This window comes from Anolis carolinensis, chromosome 5, assembly GCF_035594765.1.
Source record: "Anolis carolinensis isolate JA03-04 chromosome 5, rAnoCar3.1.pri, whole genome shotgun sequence".
NCBI classification, from domain to species: Eukaryota; Metazoa; Chordata; class Lepidosauria; order Squamata; family Dactyloidae; genus Anolis; species Anolis carolinensis.
In genome coordinates this window covers 153,278,900-153,295,702 of record NC_085845.1, presented here as the reverse complement: position 1 = coordinate 153,295,702, position 16,803 = coordinate 153,278,900, and the positions used below count along the sequence as shown (strand labels likewise).

The 16,803-nt window shown below is 36.4% G+C and overlaps 1 protein-coding gene across 2 annotated transcripts in view; it reads right to left on the bottom strand.

Moving 5' to 3' along the window:
* The window catches only part of lgr5 (leucine rich repeat containing G protein-coupled receptor 5), a 100,436-nt gene that overhangs the window by 19,265 nt on the left and 64,368 nt on the right, over positions 1–16,803 (bottom strand). For both annotated transcript variants that reach the window (XM_062982614.1, XM_008110947.3), the window contains exons 5-12: positions 16,238–16,453; positions 12,407–12,478; positions 11,695–11,763; positions 7,079–7,150; positions 5,580–5,651; positions 5,401–5,469; positions 4,775–4,846; positions 901–966 (exon numbers count right to left, since the gene is read on the bottom strand). In XM_062982614.1, the coding sequence (XP_062838684.1) occupies positions 901–966; positions 4,775–4,846; positions 5,401–5,469; positions 5,580–5,651; positions 7,079–7,150; positions 11,695–11,763; positions 12,407–12,478; positions 16,238–16,453 (708 nt within the window). The remainder of the gene's footprint in view (positions 1–900; positions 967–4,774; positions 4,847–5,400; positions 5,470–5,579; positions 5,652–7,078; positions 7,151–11,694; positions 11,764–12,406; positions 12,479–16,237; positions 16,454–16,803) is intronic.

Sequence of the window (16,803 nt, the reverse complement as noted above, 5' to 3'; positions counted from 1 at the left end):
TAGCTTAATTTCACATCAAATACCACCCATGATCAAGAATTATTTCAGGTTCATCACTTGGTCATCTCTAGATCTTTATATCATACCACAAACTGTTTTGGAAAAGTCATCTTGGATTCATAAGTGATATACTTCAGTCTGTTAATGTGCAGAATTAGTTGTATTGTTCTTTGGATCTTGATCACAATTTAGATATCTTTTAGAATTACATGCTACATTACAAAAAAAAAGTTTGCAATCTGTTCACACAGAAAAAATTCTACAGAGGTTCACACCTTTCATTTTGTCCCTCTATCTTCAAGGCAGAGAACAAAAAATGAAGGAGCCAGAGGGAAGAACAAGCAGTAAATAAGGTGGAAAAAATACCAGGAACCTCCTATAAATATCTGGAGCTTTCTTACTTTACTGAAAAAGCCAATAAGTACAAAGAACAGAATCAATTGTTTCTACTACACAGAGTCCATTATAAGTATACGTTCAGTCCCCCTTGAAAAGCTTTGTATTTCACTAAAGTTAAAAAACAAGTGTATAATACGATGGAACAAAATGGCTCACCACTAAGCAAAAATATGCATTTCACATATAATACAACTTCTGTATCTGTGGGATTGATATCCACAATTTTGTTTATTCATATTCGGCAAGATGTGTCCTCTATGGGCATTTTCCAGGACCTCCAGCATGGCTCTATGATACTCTTGAGTCAGACGCCCTTCATTTCAATAGGGTTCACTATTATCCACAGGTTCACTATTATCCATGCAAAGTCTTGGAGTGTAGCCCCCTGAATACTGGGGTCCTACTGTATAGACACACAACATTTCAAATGCATGTCTTTTGCACTGCAGAGAATGAGAGGTATGCTCCATCATACTCATACATATTTTTTTGAGATCTTACATTTTCTGAAGTTTTTTGCAAGCAGTAAAATGGGGCAAATCTTCCAGACGATTATATGAGAGGTCTCTGAAAGATAAAGCACGTCCTCTATTAATTGTTTAAAATAATATACTAGATGCTTGGTTAAGACAATATTCTAAGAGGATCTCATCCTTTTAGCTGCAATCACAGTGAAATTTAATTAGCTTCCCAGACTACACTCAAAATTAAATAATCTTGCTTCTGACCTTTAGAACTGCCATATCTCTAGCTGAGGAAAGTGGTTTGATGAACTAGAACTAACTTTGAAAATCAATCACTAGGAAGAAAAAAGCCCTTCAAAAGATTTGAGCCAAAACTCAACAAATTACAGAATAACTGAAACATCTGGACTCATTTATAGTATAATATAACTAATCAAAAACAAGCCACGGTAATTTGCAGAAATTGTAAAAAGAAAAAAGAGAAATAGAATTGCATCCTGTACTCCTTTCTGCAGGGAAAACTCCCATCAGCTTTAATTCAAATTTTACTTCTGTAAAGAAAGAAATGAGACTAGACACTGGGACTTAGGCTTTCTTTCTGTTTTATAACCTTAAAAGGTAAAGTTTTATGCCTTTGCTAATACTTCAAATTTATGCATAGTTTGGAATGTTATTTTTAGATGAAAACTACAATTGTTATGATGTCCATAACTAAACAATGGTAGGATGATATTCTGGGTCCCAGAGTATCATCCTACCATTTCTCAAGGATGAGTCGGCATGTTAATAGATTCATTTTTCTTAACTGGAGAAATATGCTTTCAAAGAGCTACATTTATATTTCTCAAAGTCAATTTGTATGGCCATGATCTTGCTAGAAAATATAGCAATACAAATTGCTAGAAAAGGGGGCAAAAACACAACCCCAATTTCCCCTGCAAAATAGTGCCACTGGGACCAAAGAGAAAAGGCACATTCAATTTGTGAAATGTAAACTACAAGAATGATAAGTAACTTTCTACTGAGGTGTAAGCTGAAGGGAACAAAGGAAGGTATTGCTATAAGGAGGCTCTTCTAACTATCAGAGAGAACATTAGAATGAGGAGGCTGTTTTAGTGTGGAAAAACAGTGTCCTAACCCATGAGTATGGTAGAGTAACTATAAAAAAGCCAATGCACTGAAGCTGCAGAAAGTAGGGATTTTAAATCAATGAATTCCCATAATACATCACTGTCAGAACCCTGCTCCTAGAGCCTGAATATGGTGCTAAGTTTCAGGGTCACTGACATCATGAACTGATAAGACACCTGCATCCTGGGGTCCTGAGAAGAAACGGCTGCTGGACTTGGCGGGGAAACTTCGCGGAGTTTTTGTTGGATGGGAAATGTATCTTTGAATGAGTGGGAAGGGTATATAAAGGAGAGTTTATCGATGCCTCCCATTCTTGGCTTTTTCATGTCGATGTGTCCTACAGTAAAGTTTCTGGTGATAACACAGCGAGACTCATGTATTCATTCAGGAGCGGCCGTAGTGAGCCGACACATGACACCTAAGAATATTTACATGTCCTAGTAGTCTCCATTAATTTGGAGCCATGGAGCAGAGAACGGATCGGTTGCAGATATTGACAGGAGAGTCATGCAGAAAGATAAGGTTCAGAGCTGTAGAACATATACCACCTTTTAAACTCCAAATCCAAATAAGATATATATGATTCAGATTTAGACTAAGGGAGGCATGACTAAGGAAATGCAAATCATAAGAAACCACTGAATTAGGGGGGATTATTTAATCCACCAGAACAAACTGCCCAAGAATGGATAACTTCCGATTCACAATATGTTTCTGAGATCCAGTGGCAAACGATGCTGCAGGTAAGGTGGTGTTTTGATTGTGAACAGATGCCAGAGATAAGTAAGCTTGATGTGATGTTCAATGGTAGAGCTATAAAGTATTGAGGGCTAGTCTCTGCCCTTCACAAACCCACTTTCATCTTTGGCCTACGATCAGAGCAGAGTGAGGATTGCTGATGGCTTTGGGGATGATTAAGAATTTTTTTTTTGCTGAGCCCATGCTTTGAAGGAAAGGATACTTCATTTGTTACTTCTGCTAGCAATAGCCTGAAGGATAATTCATGTTAATCCAACAAAATTTGTAATTAAGTTTCCACTAACTGCTCATAAGGCCAGTTGGGTGCTATTACAGTGTGTTACAATAAGTGCTATTAAAACTGTTGCCTAGAAAAACTAATACCACATATATTCACTATGATGTAATTGTTAAAGAAACATGCTTTTGGCCCATTCACAAAGAAAGAGACAGAATGATTACTTTTGATAGTAATTAAACGAACACTCCAGCATTCTTGCAAGCTACAGTAATGTACTGGTTATTGGTTAATCATTATAAGAAAAGAGGTCTCCTACGTGTCTCAAGAATATTGTTCAAAAGACCAACTGAAGAAAAATGGCATAGAGGAAAAATTAAGTCATTGAACATTAAGGTACATTAAGGTAGTAACATGGAATTATACAAACAAAATGCTTAAGTTAAGAGAAAGCCATTCCCTTCTATGTTAAGATCCAGTATTGAGTAGAAGATCCTCTGAACTATGTAGAGTACTTTTGAACTCAGATCAATTTAGGTAGAAGGAATAGAAGAAATATTTCTAAGCATTGTGCCTAGATCCTGGCCATTAAAATGAAATCTGCAAAATAAAAGGCTTGCATAAATCTACAAAAATCAGAGTCTGGTTATTTGAGAGACCTTATCTTTGATGATTTGTTCAATCTTTGAGGTCATTTCAAGAAGTCCTCCTGTTACCAATATGTACTTGAGTTCTGCTCCACAGTCATCCAGATATCAGAAATGCTCTAACATCTTTTATATATAGATGCATGTTGAAATCTTACCTGTTTTTGTAGGGTTTCGTGGTGTATTTCAGTCCACTATTTATTTAATGGCCAATGGCCGGAATCCTGTATCGGCTACTTAATAAAATATACTGGAGTAATACCTTTTTCTGGCCTGACCCAAATCTGACAGAAATGTTATTCACCCATTTTCCAGTTGCTAGAATGGATGTGCTCCTCCCCATGGAGCTGATGCCTGATAAAGTAGGTTGGAAGATGAGTTATAATCCTGGTAATAGTGCCAAAATAGTGATTAAGTAGCAATCATGAATAAGATGGGAAAATCCAGGTAACTGTTTTATATTCATGACTGCTATTTACTCAAGATTGTGGCACAATTGTTATGATAATAATTCCCCTCTAAACCTATTTTACTGAGCATCAGCTGCAGGGGGAGAAGGAGATCCATTCTGCCACCCTCTGAAATGAGGTGAATAATGAATCCAACAAGTTTGCGGGAGTGGGTTACTTAATTAGGAATAGTTAACTAGGTAGCTGCGATAGGATTATGGACAATATTCATGCTGTATACCAATTTTAAGAATGGGATCAATGCAGACTGTAGCACTATTAATTCATCAGCCATATGTGATCCCTATATTACAATCTTCATTTTTAGTTACACGTTTGTTTAAACATCTTGCATTTAGAGGTCAAAGTGCTTGAGCCTACGTGGCAGGTTTATAATATAACCTATAGCATAAATCACACAAATTGTCCCAAATACATTACAAAAAAAGTCTTGAAAAAGGATACGTCATATGTAAATATATGAGTAGGCGTATAGGTAATGTCAAAATATGACTATAAAAACCATGACAACAACCAGTAGTAGAAATGTACATTAAATACTGTACTTCATTTACTAAATTGCAACATACATAAATATAGTGTTTATGTGAATTTCATTATCTTTGTATGACTATTCAAGTATTACTCATGTTAATATTGTCCATTGCAAGTAGATACATTTTAGTGTAAACGAATCCTTATACTTACAGTACTTGAAGGTTAGGAAGCTGATCACACACTGTTTCAGGAAGAGATGTGATCTGAGCTCCTGTAAGGGTCCTGTTTAGGTACACAATTACACACAATTATCAATCTCATTCATACATTTATTGAATTAAAGCACTAAGAGTCATTCCCATTCAGTGTCAGTCGGTCAAGTTTGTAGGTTACTGGGCTGGCCATCTTCTTTGTGTGAAATAGTATGCTTGAACTCTTCTCTGGATTATGTAACAACATTAACAGGCGAAGTAATGCAAACCGTCCATGCAAATATGTGCATGATTCCTCCTCTGGCCATACATGGAATGGGATTTGGAAGCATTCATATTAATCATACTTCTGTATTAGTCTCTGTATGTACATGATGTAAATGGGGGGACCTCCTCATCCATTTATTCATCACACAAATTCCCCGGCCTGGTAAATATATGAACCACAGTGACAATAGCATCAGCTTAGATCAATTCCATTATTTTTTATTAAACTTTTTGCAGACTGGGTTGCAAATGGCTAGTTGACAGACAGTTCAAAAGCTACTTAAAAGCAATTCAACATCTGCTATAATTAATACCATCTGTTCTGGAGGTAATATGAACTATATCTCTGATACTTACAGGCTTTCCAGACTTGTTGTCCCAGTCAGATCAGGAAACTCTGTTATCTGTGAAGCACCATTTAATGTCCTAAAGTTGCAAACACAACATAATTAGTGGGTGGTTTTCCCCTTCTCTTTCTTGAAGGGGATGCAGAGATTGTTTGAAAATGAAGTGCTTTAAAAGATGTAAGTACATACAAGGTTCTGAGTTCAGGTAAGTGCTGAAAGGCTGTTTTCCCCACAATCTGAATAGGATTATCATAGAAATGGCTGTGAAGGAGATGAAGACAATTTTAACACTCAAGACTGATATCTTCAAATATTTATATAATACACTGGAGGCTCACATCAAAGCTTTAATGACCTTGTCTGCAATCTGCTTTTCAAGGACTAGTTCTTTTAATGTGTCACAATAAATACCATAAAACCAAGTAATAAAACAATTACATAGTAAAATATTTCATTAAGCTTACTTTAATATTTTGGAGTAATTGGTTTGGTGAGCAAGAAAATACCCGAGATAATAACTTGTCAGAGAAACAAACTGCACTAGAAGTCTATGTGATTTCTCCATGGAAGAAGGATTCTAAACTGTTATCCCATTCTTGCCCAAACTAAAAATGTAGGTGACAAAGTAGTGGAGAAATGAAACACTAGTGAAGTGCAGTGGGGAAAGGCTAGGAGGATGCAGGAATTTTTTGTTTGATACCAGGATCATTAAATAATCAGGATTCAGGACTTACAAGTGTGAAGATGTGCTATTCTGTATCAGTTCAAAGAAAACTGGGACTGTAGTTTTATGACTGGTTGCTGTGAGTTTTCCAGACTGTATGGCCATGTACCAGAAGCATTCTCTCCTGATGCTTCACCCACAGCTATGGCAGGCATCCTCAGAGGTTGTGAGGTTATTGGAAACTAGGCAAGTGAGGTTTATATATCTGTAGAATGTCCAGGGTGGGAGAAAGAACTCTTGTCTGCTTGAGGCAAGTGTGAATGTTGCAATTAGCCACCTTGATTAGCACTGAATGGCCTTGCAACTTCAAGGCTTGGTTGCTTCTTGACTGGGGGAATCCTTTGTTGGGAGGTGTTAGCTGGCCCTGATTGTTTCATGCCTGGAATTCCTCTGTTTTCTAAGTGGTGTTTTTCATTTACTGTCCTGATTTTAGAGTTTTTTTTTAAAAAAAAATACTGGTAGCCAGATTATGTTCATTTTCATGGTTTCCTCCTTTCTGTTGAAATTGTCCACATGCTTGTGGATATCAATGGCTTCTCTGTGTAGTCTGACATGGTGGTTGTTACAGTGGTCAAATATTTCTGTGTTCTCAAATAATATAACTTATTTCCTGACAGTTGGGTTTTCCTGACTGTTGTTTCTTTATATCAGATTGGAAATGAAGTGATATGGGGAAAATATGTGTACAGAGGTCAGAGGAAGAAATTTCATGAATGTTTGAGAAGAGTAGATTTTAAGGTATATTGAGACATATGTAATTAGACAAAAACAAGTTGAAAAAAAGAACCCATAGCATGTTCTCTAGACTGGGATACTGAATATCTACTTATGTGTACCGATAAGAAGGTGACATCTCATGAGGTTTGAGAAGTAATGATCTGTTTGTATAAGGTACCCAAACATAAGAGATAGTGATATAGACAGAAATTATTTTCACATTTTCTATGAAAAGCAGAGTACTTACATTGCTATAAGTGATGGATTGCCCACAAATGCCTGTTCAGGTATTGATCTGATATTATTGTTGTGAAATGTTCTACAAAGGAAATAACAAGATGTATGACAAACCTTTTTGTTTTGTTTTGTTTTATAGAGATGCTAATGCACATTTACTTGGGACAAAGTCTGTTCAGGAAAATGCTGGCAGATGCAACAATGGAAATCTTTGTTCCTTGTAATTATGGTAATAAATACAAGGACGGATGGATAAGTAGGACTTAAATGGGTGGACAGATGAGACATTTTCCTAATGTGGTAATCAAAGTGCCCATTTTCTCCAGATGTTTAAATTCTTAAATATCTGCATAAGTACCCCTGCCTCTAGTAAACAATGAAATGAAATGCTTTGTGATGCTACGCCAGTAAAGTAGCCAGTATGCCCAATCTTATGCATATTTTCAATGGATACAGGATTTTTATTTTATTTTTGCTAATGAGATTCTCAATCTGATTCCATATATATTTCGTTTAAAGTAGCACTGCATTCAGTGGGATGTGTCCCTACATAAGTAAACATAGCCTATTCTCCGATGCCTCTTCTTAAATGAAGTCTCAATTAAACTGAACAGGGCTTCCAATGTGTTTGTAATTAGGGTGCTAATGAAAGTGAATATACATAAAATCACATCCTGTACATTTTAGCCTTTTACACAGTTCCATTATGAAAATATTTTTAAATGAACAAGCTAGACAATGTAATCACAGCCATTTAAGGAGGAAGCAAATTGTCTCCAAATTAATTACCGCATTTTGTTCACATGAGTAATAATCTATTGTTAAAAACAAAGGGAGCAACAAAGTGTTCAGCAGGAAAAGTAATGATTTGTGTGGGAAATGTCCATTTGTTCAATCAGGTATGAACAAAGCTTCCCAGATTTAAACTGAAGTATTGGATGGTTCACTGATGCATTGCTTCAGTGAGATTTTCAAATGCTATTAGTGACCATACCATAGTGTTCTCAGAAAACTGGCTACAAAAGAAAATTGTCTCTCCAGAACAGACCTTCACAAACTACTTCTAAAAAATTAATGATAACTTCAATGCCCATGACCAGTTATTTTTAAAATTTTTGTTACCAAAGCAATATTTCCATTTTAAATATTTAAAAATATAACAACTAGACATTTATGGTTACAGTTATTTTGTTTTTTAAAGAGAATATTGCAAGATGCTGGCATTTTGCTTAACACATATGTATGCGATGAGGTCATTTTCTACCTATATGGTGCTCAGGAACAGAGGAGTTCATTGTAAATAAAACAGTTGATAAACCAAGAGAGTTTGGAAGCATTACTTTTGGTATTATAATTCTAGATTTTCCAGATTACATGTTCTGTTGCTATGCTAGATGAGGATTCTTGGAGGTATAGTCGAAAAATGCAGCTTTTCCAAGTTCTAAACTAAGCATATGCCAGTTTTCAAATCTTGATGTGAATAAATGAACTAGTTTTTGAAGACTTTTGGGTAATATTGTCAGAAGTGTTGCCTATATTCTGGGAACTGTACAAGAAAAAAGATACAGATGGAATGATTCTGACCCCTAGCCTTGTTAACACTCTTCCAGATGGCATCATAATTTGTGTTTCAAAACCTTTGGAAGGAGAAGCAGATATACATCTGACAACGTTAAAGCATTTAATTTTCTATAGTCAACACAGAACCTCATGGTATTGTCCTGCTTTAGAACCAGTACTACAGGTGACAACCATGGGCTATCTGAAGGCACAATTAATTCTAAATCCAACATTTCTTTAATCTCTTTAGGAATTATCTGGGCCTGTTCTCCTGTTACTCTATATGATGGAGAGGATATGGGCTTTGCGTTGCCTGTGTCAATCTTACGTCTTATTGGCTCTGTTTTACCTGGCACATTTTAAAAAATATCCTGATATTTAGCTGACCTTTTTGCTCTTCAGACAGTTCCAAGCAGTTAGACACATCTGGTATCAAACTCTGTCTACTTAATTCGCCCCATTCTGACATCAAATAACCTTTTCCCTCTTTTACTATTCTCCTAAAGACTAAATTGGTCCTCATGTAATATGGTTTCATCCTATTAACATGTAACTTCTTTCATCACCCACTTTCATCACAATATAATTCACATCAAGCAGGTTTTTAAACACAATATAAGGTCCTTCCCAAGCCATCTCCATCTTCTTATTGGATCTGGGAACTCAGAAGCGGAGTGGGCAGATCAAGACAACTTGGCAAGATGGCACTACCTGGAGGAATCCTTCACCTTGTGTGACTGTGGAGCAGAACAAACAACTTCGCATATGTATGCTTGCCCACAATGTCCCGCCTCATGTACGGAGGAGGAGTTGTTTAAAGCTACAGACAATGCAGTCGCTGTTGCCAGCTTTTGGTCTAAAACTATTTAGCTGCTTGTGATTCCTTTATTTCATTACTTTTAAACTTATTTATTATGCAATGCTTTTGACACGAAATAAATAAGCTGAGGACGAAGTGCAATGTAATACAAAATACTGTATGCTGTACTTGGGAACTTCATGCCAGATTCCCCATCACTGTGTTATGTCAATGATGGTTTACCACCTCTTTAGGGACATATTCTGGGCTTTTGTGGCCTTTGAGTCCACCATTACTAGATAGATAGATAGATAGATAGATAGATAGATAGATAGATAGATAGATAGAAGCATACAGCCAAGCAGAAATCCCAGATTTCATTTAGAATCCTTGCAAGTTGTACTGGAAACATTTCTAACAGTGTATCTCTAGTTCCCAAACGTTAAATAGCAAGATAGTATGGTCAATTAAAGATAAATCTATCATCTTCTCCTAGCCCCCCTGGTTTGATCCAAATTGTTTTCACAAAGAATGGTGTCCATTTCACTTTAGCCACCTTTTCATCGTTAATAACTCCTAGAATTTTGAAAATTATGGTTCTGTTTTTAGTGGTTCAGTCAGTTACATTATAAAATGGAGAATCAAGAATTCTTGCCAAACCACAAAAGTTGTCAATTCCATTTGTTAACGCCAAATAAAAACAACAAAATATTTTCCATTATCACTGTAGGCTATGTGATATAGTGCCAGATGACAGATGCTGTTTCAAGGTTAAAAGTGCAGATGGCTCACTGAAATAATACAATTAAATATAAGGTTTTGTCTGAATAACATAACATTTATTTTTTAAAAAGGCGATTAATTCACTCCCACATCCAGAAGTGAAAAATCAGTTGTTTTGCTGACACTGAGGATTACATTGCAAGCCACCTAGCAGGTTTATTAATACCTCTGCAAGTAAAACAATTAATAAAAATCTACATTCACAACAAGTACAATCAATGGTGTATAATCATTCCCAGAATTTGCTCACTTTATTCCTCAATGTATATTACAGATGATACATTTTTGGATTTATATATGTATTTGCTGTATTTATACATATCTCACTACCACCAAGCCTGTGAGGCTGCATTTAAATGATAAAATATAGTTTTATATTGTGGGGCCATTTTTCAGTCTTTAATCTCAGAGGAGTCTACCAGTAAAAATAAGAAAGTTGAATCAAGATTTAGTGATCTGCAACTGTCCTGGCAGACAGATTTCCTTTACCCCTCCTATTTGCATGAAATTTTCTTCAGCAATCTATGCAATTAGACAAGAGATTTCAATCCTCCATACATCATTTTGGGGTTGGGGCTGGAAAAATAATGTTTTTAAAAAATGACCAGAGAGGTCTCCTTCTGCCAGCACTGTTGTGCTCAGCCAGATCTGGATCCAGCCAATAAAATACAATAAAAATATTAAACACTTGTTGAAGCCAGCATAAACCAGAAGCAAAAGTTTCCAGCAAGCCTCTGTGCCAGCCCAGTATTACCTCTACATACAGTGTTAGTATATCAGTACAGCATCTGAGTTCAACATAGGTATACCTCATGTACCTAGATGAGAAGACCTGATGATTGTCATTTAAAGTGAGATGCCGGATGAGGGGAATATGCTTTCTTGCTCTTTGTATAGCAGGTATCATGTTTCTATTAGATTTGAGGGCTGTTAGATTAAGATATACTCATTTGGCCAAAGTCATATGATAACTATCAAAACCTGCATTTTATTTATTACAACATGCAGTTTTCACACATCACACTCTCTTGGCTGATGCTATCTAAAAAAAATGGTGCCAATATGTAATGTTGAATGGCAGCAGTGGTTTCTATGAGTGCAGTGAATCTGCTCTGGGCTTGATGCAAGCTTTAAAGGAGCTGTCCATGGTTCTGAACCTCATTCAGCACCTTAGATAGCTTCTTTAACATCTGGAGTAAAACCAAGAGCAAGTTCACTGCACCACTAATGTGGAAGTTATTGGCTGCCACTGGTAACTTGCATTTCTTGTTTTCCGGGATATTATGAAAGTACCACATTTTTATTTCATAGTTTCAGGCCTCAGCAAATAGGTAAATAAGTCTACAACACTTAGAAGTAGGCTTACTTCTTGCTTTCTTAGATATTTCTAAAATACACAGAATATAAAGTTATGGATGCTGTCATTACTGAAATAAAGTAATAAACTTTCAGAACACAGAATCCTTATAAATCTGAGTACTTACAGTTCTTTCAGGTTTCTGAGCGCTCTGACAGAAATAGGAAATTCATTGAGATTGTTGTAATTTAGATCTCTAGATCAAAATAAAAATTACAGTAAACCAGATTATGTATCACTTAATTAAATATGTATTCAGATTTACAAAGGAATAATTTATCACATGGTGTAAAATTTATCTATACTGTACTTTGTATCTATATTTACATATCTCCAGAAACACAAATTATTTATGGATATTTGCATTAATATCTTTTAAATATTTTTTTAGTTTATCAATCCCCAGATATAGTGTTAAATCTTCCTATATTGATCAGACTACACTTACAATTTCTAAATTTCTTAATTCCTGCTGCCTTGCATGGGGAAGATATTGCAATTATGCTATTTTTATGTTAATTGTGTGCTTTAAACTCTGTCTTAAATAATGAACCAACTGAAAATTTAACCTGGATCAAAAATGTGGAAAAAATCTACCAAAATTAATGTGAAGCAATTATTCATTGACAGATATTAGGAATACTATGCAAATATTACTACTAGGCTATGTTATCTTATGGAGGAAAAATCCAATTCAACCACTAAAGATTTATTTTTATAGAGTCACTATAAAATATCACCTCAAGCCTGTAGTAATTCCAAAATTATGTTTGGTTTTTTATTCTATTTTTCTAGAAAGCTAATGAAAACAAAGCATGCAAAATAAAATGTCAACTCACAAAGTCTCTAGGCTGTGGAGACCATCAAAGCATTTCTTTCCCAGAGAGTAGATTCTATTGTTATGGAGATGTCTGTAATAGAATGTGATTCACTAAAGTCAGAAAACCAACTACACAGTAGAACTGAGAAACACATTTTGATGGTTAAATATAAAGAAAGCCCCCCTCCCTCCACCACCACAGGCATGATTATATACAAGTCAAGTATTTACAAAGTTGTTGATGGGACAGATTGTTTTCTACTTGTTCATCCCTTTGCACTGCCTGCCAGTTGGTTCTTTAAAATTGCTCAATTAACAATTATTTAGTTTCCAATGTCCCTGTGATCTAAACTGCAATCTACTTTTTATTTTTTATTTAGCTCCTGATCTTCTAGTTAACTCTGTTCTTGCTCCCTGTTCCTCTCATGACAAAATGTATTATTTGCATTGTAAGGAATTTCAAGCTGAGAAGGATTATGTATATTAAAAAAAGTATTTTAAAGCCAAAAATATAAGGGTATAATTGCAATACAGCAACTCCAATCTTTAAATGGATTTATGCTTTGCTTCTTGCAACCATGCAGGATAACTATGTAATTCAATATATGTTTCAGTACAGGAGAAACAGTGAAAATGAAATGAAGCATATCTAAGTTGGCTATGACTGGAGATCAATGGTTGGATCCCTGCTTGGGCTTAGAAAATTCTGTGGTAGGTTTACCTTAGGGCCACCATTATATTGGAAACACAACAAATGATATCTGTTTTGAGAGTAATTCAAGTAAATCTAGAAGTTTGTATAATTCAGTCAGTTGTAGACTTCAGAATATAATAGTATACCTCAGTTGAAAGGTAAGTGTACAGTTGCAATGTAAGTACATTTGTGGGTTTAACTTTTGTGGATTTGATTAATATGTTCTCTAGGTCCTCCAGGGTGAGTCTATGGAAGTGGTTCAACATGTGGGTCCCCAGATGTTTTGGTCTTCAACTCCCAGAAATCCTAACAGCTGGTAAACTGGCTGGGAGTTCTGAGAGTTGTAAGCCAAAACACCTGGGGACCCACAGGTTGAGAACCACAGGTCTATGATCAACCTTCATGCTGATCCAGATGCTGAAGTATCTGGAAATCCTTAGAAAGAATGCTTCTCTAGAAACCTGCAGATAATCTATAAGTATATGGTTAATTTCAAGTACACGGTGACCACCGAGTTATCCTGGACAACCACAGAGGCATTATGTAGATTTTTTTAACAATTGTATAATATTGTATTTTATTGATACTGTTATCTGAATCTGGCCTTGAATAATTGCCATAGTTTGCAAGCCGCCCTGCATCCCCCTTCGGGGGAGAGAAGGGCAGGGTATGGGTACATTAAATAAATAATTATCTCAAGTTAAAAACATAGTGGATTTCTTTTTGAAGTTTTCCAGTTTTATGAGGGTCTTATGTCCCTAACTTCTGTGAAAATGTAGGGTTCATTGTAGCTGTGTTTCAAGGCTTGTGCCTTCTTGCAGGATCAGAAGTTATGTTGGATTACAACTGAAATTGCACAGCCTTAAGTGAGTCAAATCCCAACACTACCATTCTCAAGATTTGTTCATGTTTTCTCCTTTACAGCTGTAGGGACAGGGATTTAACACTTGGCTTATCTACAACTATAACATACGATTGCTGTGTATTGGTATATTTAGAAACAAGAATCTCAGAAATAAATGCACATTTGTGCAGACATTGTAGAAATACTTAGAACTGAGAAAAACTACTTTAAACTACACCCACTCAAACCTGAATGGAAAGTAAGAATTTATCCCATATTAGTCTTACAGCAATTTTCCTCAAATCTAACATATCCAAAAGCTGCTATTCTATTTACATTTTTATTGACTATCAACCCAGTTTCTTTTGCCCAATGAAGACAGTGTCAGATTTTCCTTCAGCCTGAGGGTTTATATAACTTGCTGTAAAAACTCAATAAGATCCAAGATCCATCCTGTTGTAACAACTTTATAGGCAAATGAAAAAGTGTAAAATACTTCAAACTAGGTTTCAAAACTTCATAGGCTTCTTCATCAGGCAGTGATGGTAAATGCATATATAGATAGATATTTACAGGGATAATAAAGTGATGCTGTTTAGGTCCTGGCAGTTTGTAATAACACAGACTCAACTGCAAAGTATCATAACAGGGGAGAGAAGGCATGGATTGTTTTCAAACTGGTGATTGACTAAAAGATAATACAGAAAAAACTTGTCATACATTTGCAAAGTGAGAAGAACAGACATAAGATTTGGGTATGTGTGACTGAACAGAATCTAACTGAATTACATTTTCTTTTCTTAACTTTTTTGGGGATATATTAGCAACTAGCATGGACATAGAGCATGAATGATATATATGTATCTTTGAACATTCCCCAAATCTTCATTAATCTCCTCATCTTCTGGAGAAATTCATTCTTGCATTCTATTTTTGCTCTAGCTTTTTTCAAACAGCAACGGTTATCAGCAATTTGACATCACAATGGGATTTCCATAAACAGCTAAACAAACTGCTTCTGACTTAGTGTGTCTGATGACAAAAAACAACTGGGTATCCCAAAGTTGTACATCTGAGCAGAAAAGCATTTTTGGATTACATCTCAATTCCAGCATGCATAACCTAAATTTGTTTAATTCATCTGTTTAACAAGTGCCAGTATTTTGGTGAGCTAGATTGGCTGTTTTGGGTCCTTCTGAAAATAATACCCATCTATATTGGAACCTAAATTTGATGCTGGTCTAGAGTATTGCTACTTCAGATTGGCCCCAGATTCCACATAGGCATTTACACACTACCCAGTCTGGCTGAATCTGGTTTGGCCTGGCTGTTCAGTAACCCTTACCGTTGCTGTTGCTTGTGGCTGTGGCAGGTGCCTCTGAGATCTGGAGATCTCCTGGCTATTTTGCAAAGGTGCCCACATGAGCTGGGGGGAAAAAACGGGGGGGGGGGGAGGGTAATCCCGCTCCTTTTGCCAGAGCACATGGGACAATGTGAGCAAAATCATGCAGATGGTCTGGAAAGGGATGGGCAAAGGGGAGCAGGGTAATCCTCTTTTCACCAGGTCATGTTGACATCAGCAAAAGTGCCCAACAAAGGAAATGAGCTTTCTAAAGCCCAGGTAAGTGTTATCCCCTTTCCCCTGCACTGTGGATCACAGGGAAAATAGGATGGTAGGGCTGTCTCGTATGAACAGCTGGACCAATCTGAATTGAAACTGGACCAGCTGTTCACATCAATCCCGACGTGTATGGCTGCTCCAGAGTTTCAAGAAAAAGATCTGGAGCATTCTCTGACTTCTTCTAAAGTAGGGTAAAATCAGGTGAACCAGTCTTATCTGTGTTAGGGGTCTGAAGACTCTGAATACTGCATGAATGTCCAGGAATTACTTCTGGCCCAATTTGGAGTTTGTGGTATGCCCAAAGTGACTATATTCTAATTTTCTTAATTAAGGATTAATTTTATTAATTAGGCTGCAAGCAAATATTTTTTAATCCTTTTATGAGATGTAGACAAGTTACGCTATGTGTTTTAAATTGCATGCATGGATAAAAGAAAGCATTAGTGTTTACAGTCTCACCTCCTCCACCTCATGCTAATATTACATTGGCACCATTGCTCAGTTTTTGGACCTGTCAATATTTCACACTTTTCTACTCCGTCTAATAAAAGTACATTCCCTTTCCTATTGTTTATAATAATCAAATTACTTCAAGATGGGAACAGCCACAAAATCTTGAAACAGTCAGTTCACTGTGATATGATGTCTTGAAATACTAATCAACTCCTGCTCCAAAGAACCAAAAACTTACAAAACAACTAAACTGGAGAGATTTCCAAAAGCGTAATCTGGAATGTGGTGTATTTTGTTCAGTGCCAGTGTCATTGCTTGAAGTGCTGGCAAACTCCTGAAAGCTTGTACTGGAATTTCTGTCAAAGCGTTGTCATCTAGCCACAGGTGTCTGAGTGAAACCAAGCCGCTGAAAGAGTTGGGAGGCACGAAGCTGATGTGGTTAGCATCCAGACGTCTAAGTGAAACATAAGAGTAGAATTTAGAAATGAGGGGAAATTGTCATGTGTTGTAAATAAATGGCTTTAACAGGAAAAAGTGACACAGTTCTGCTTTTTTTTTTGTGTTACTATATCCCAACATTCTGGGAGCCCCCAGTGGCATAGCATGTTAAAGCTCTGAGCTGCTGAACATATGGACCAAAAGGTTGCAGGCTCGAATCTGGGGAGCAGAGTGAGCACCCACTGTTAGCCCCAGCTTCTGCCAACCTAGCAGTTCAAAAACATGCAAATGTGAGTAGATCAATAGGTACCACTCTGGCAGGAAGGTAATGGCGCTCCATGCAGTCATGCCAGTCACATGACCTTG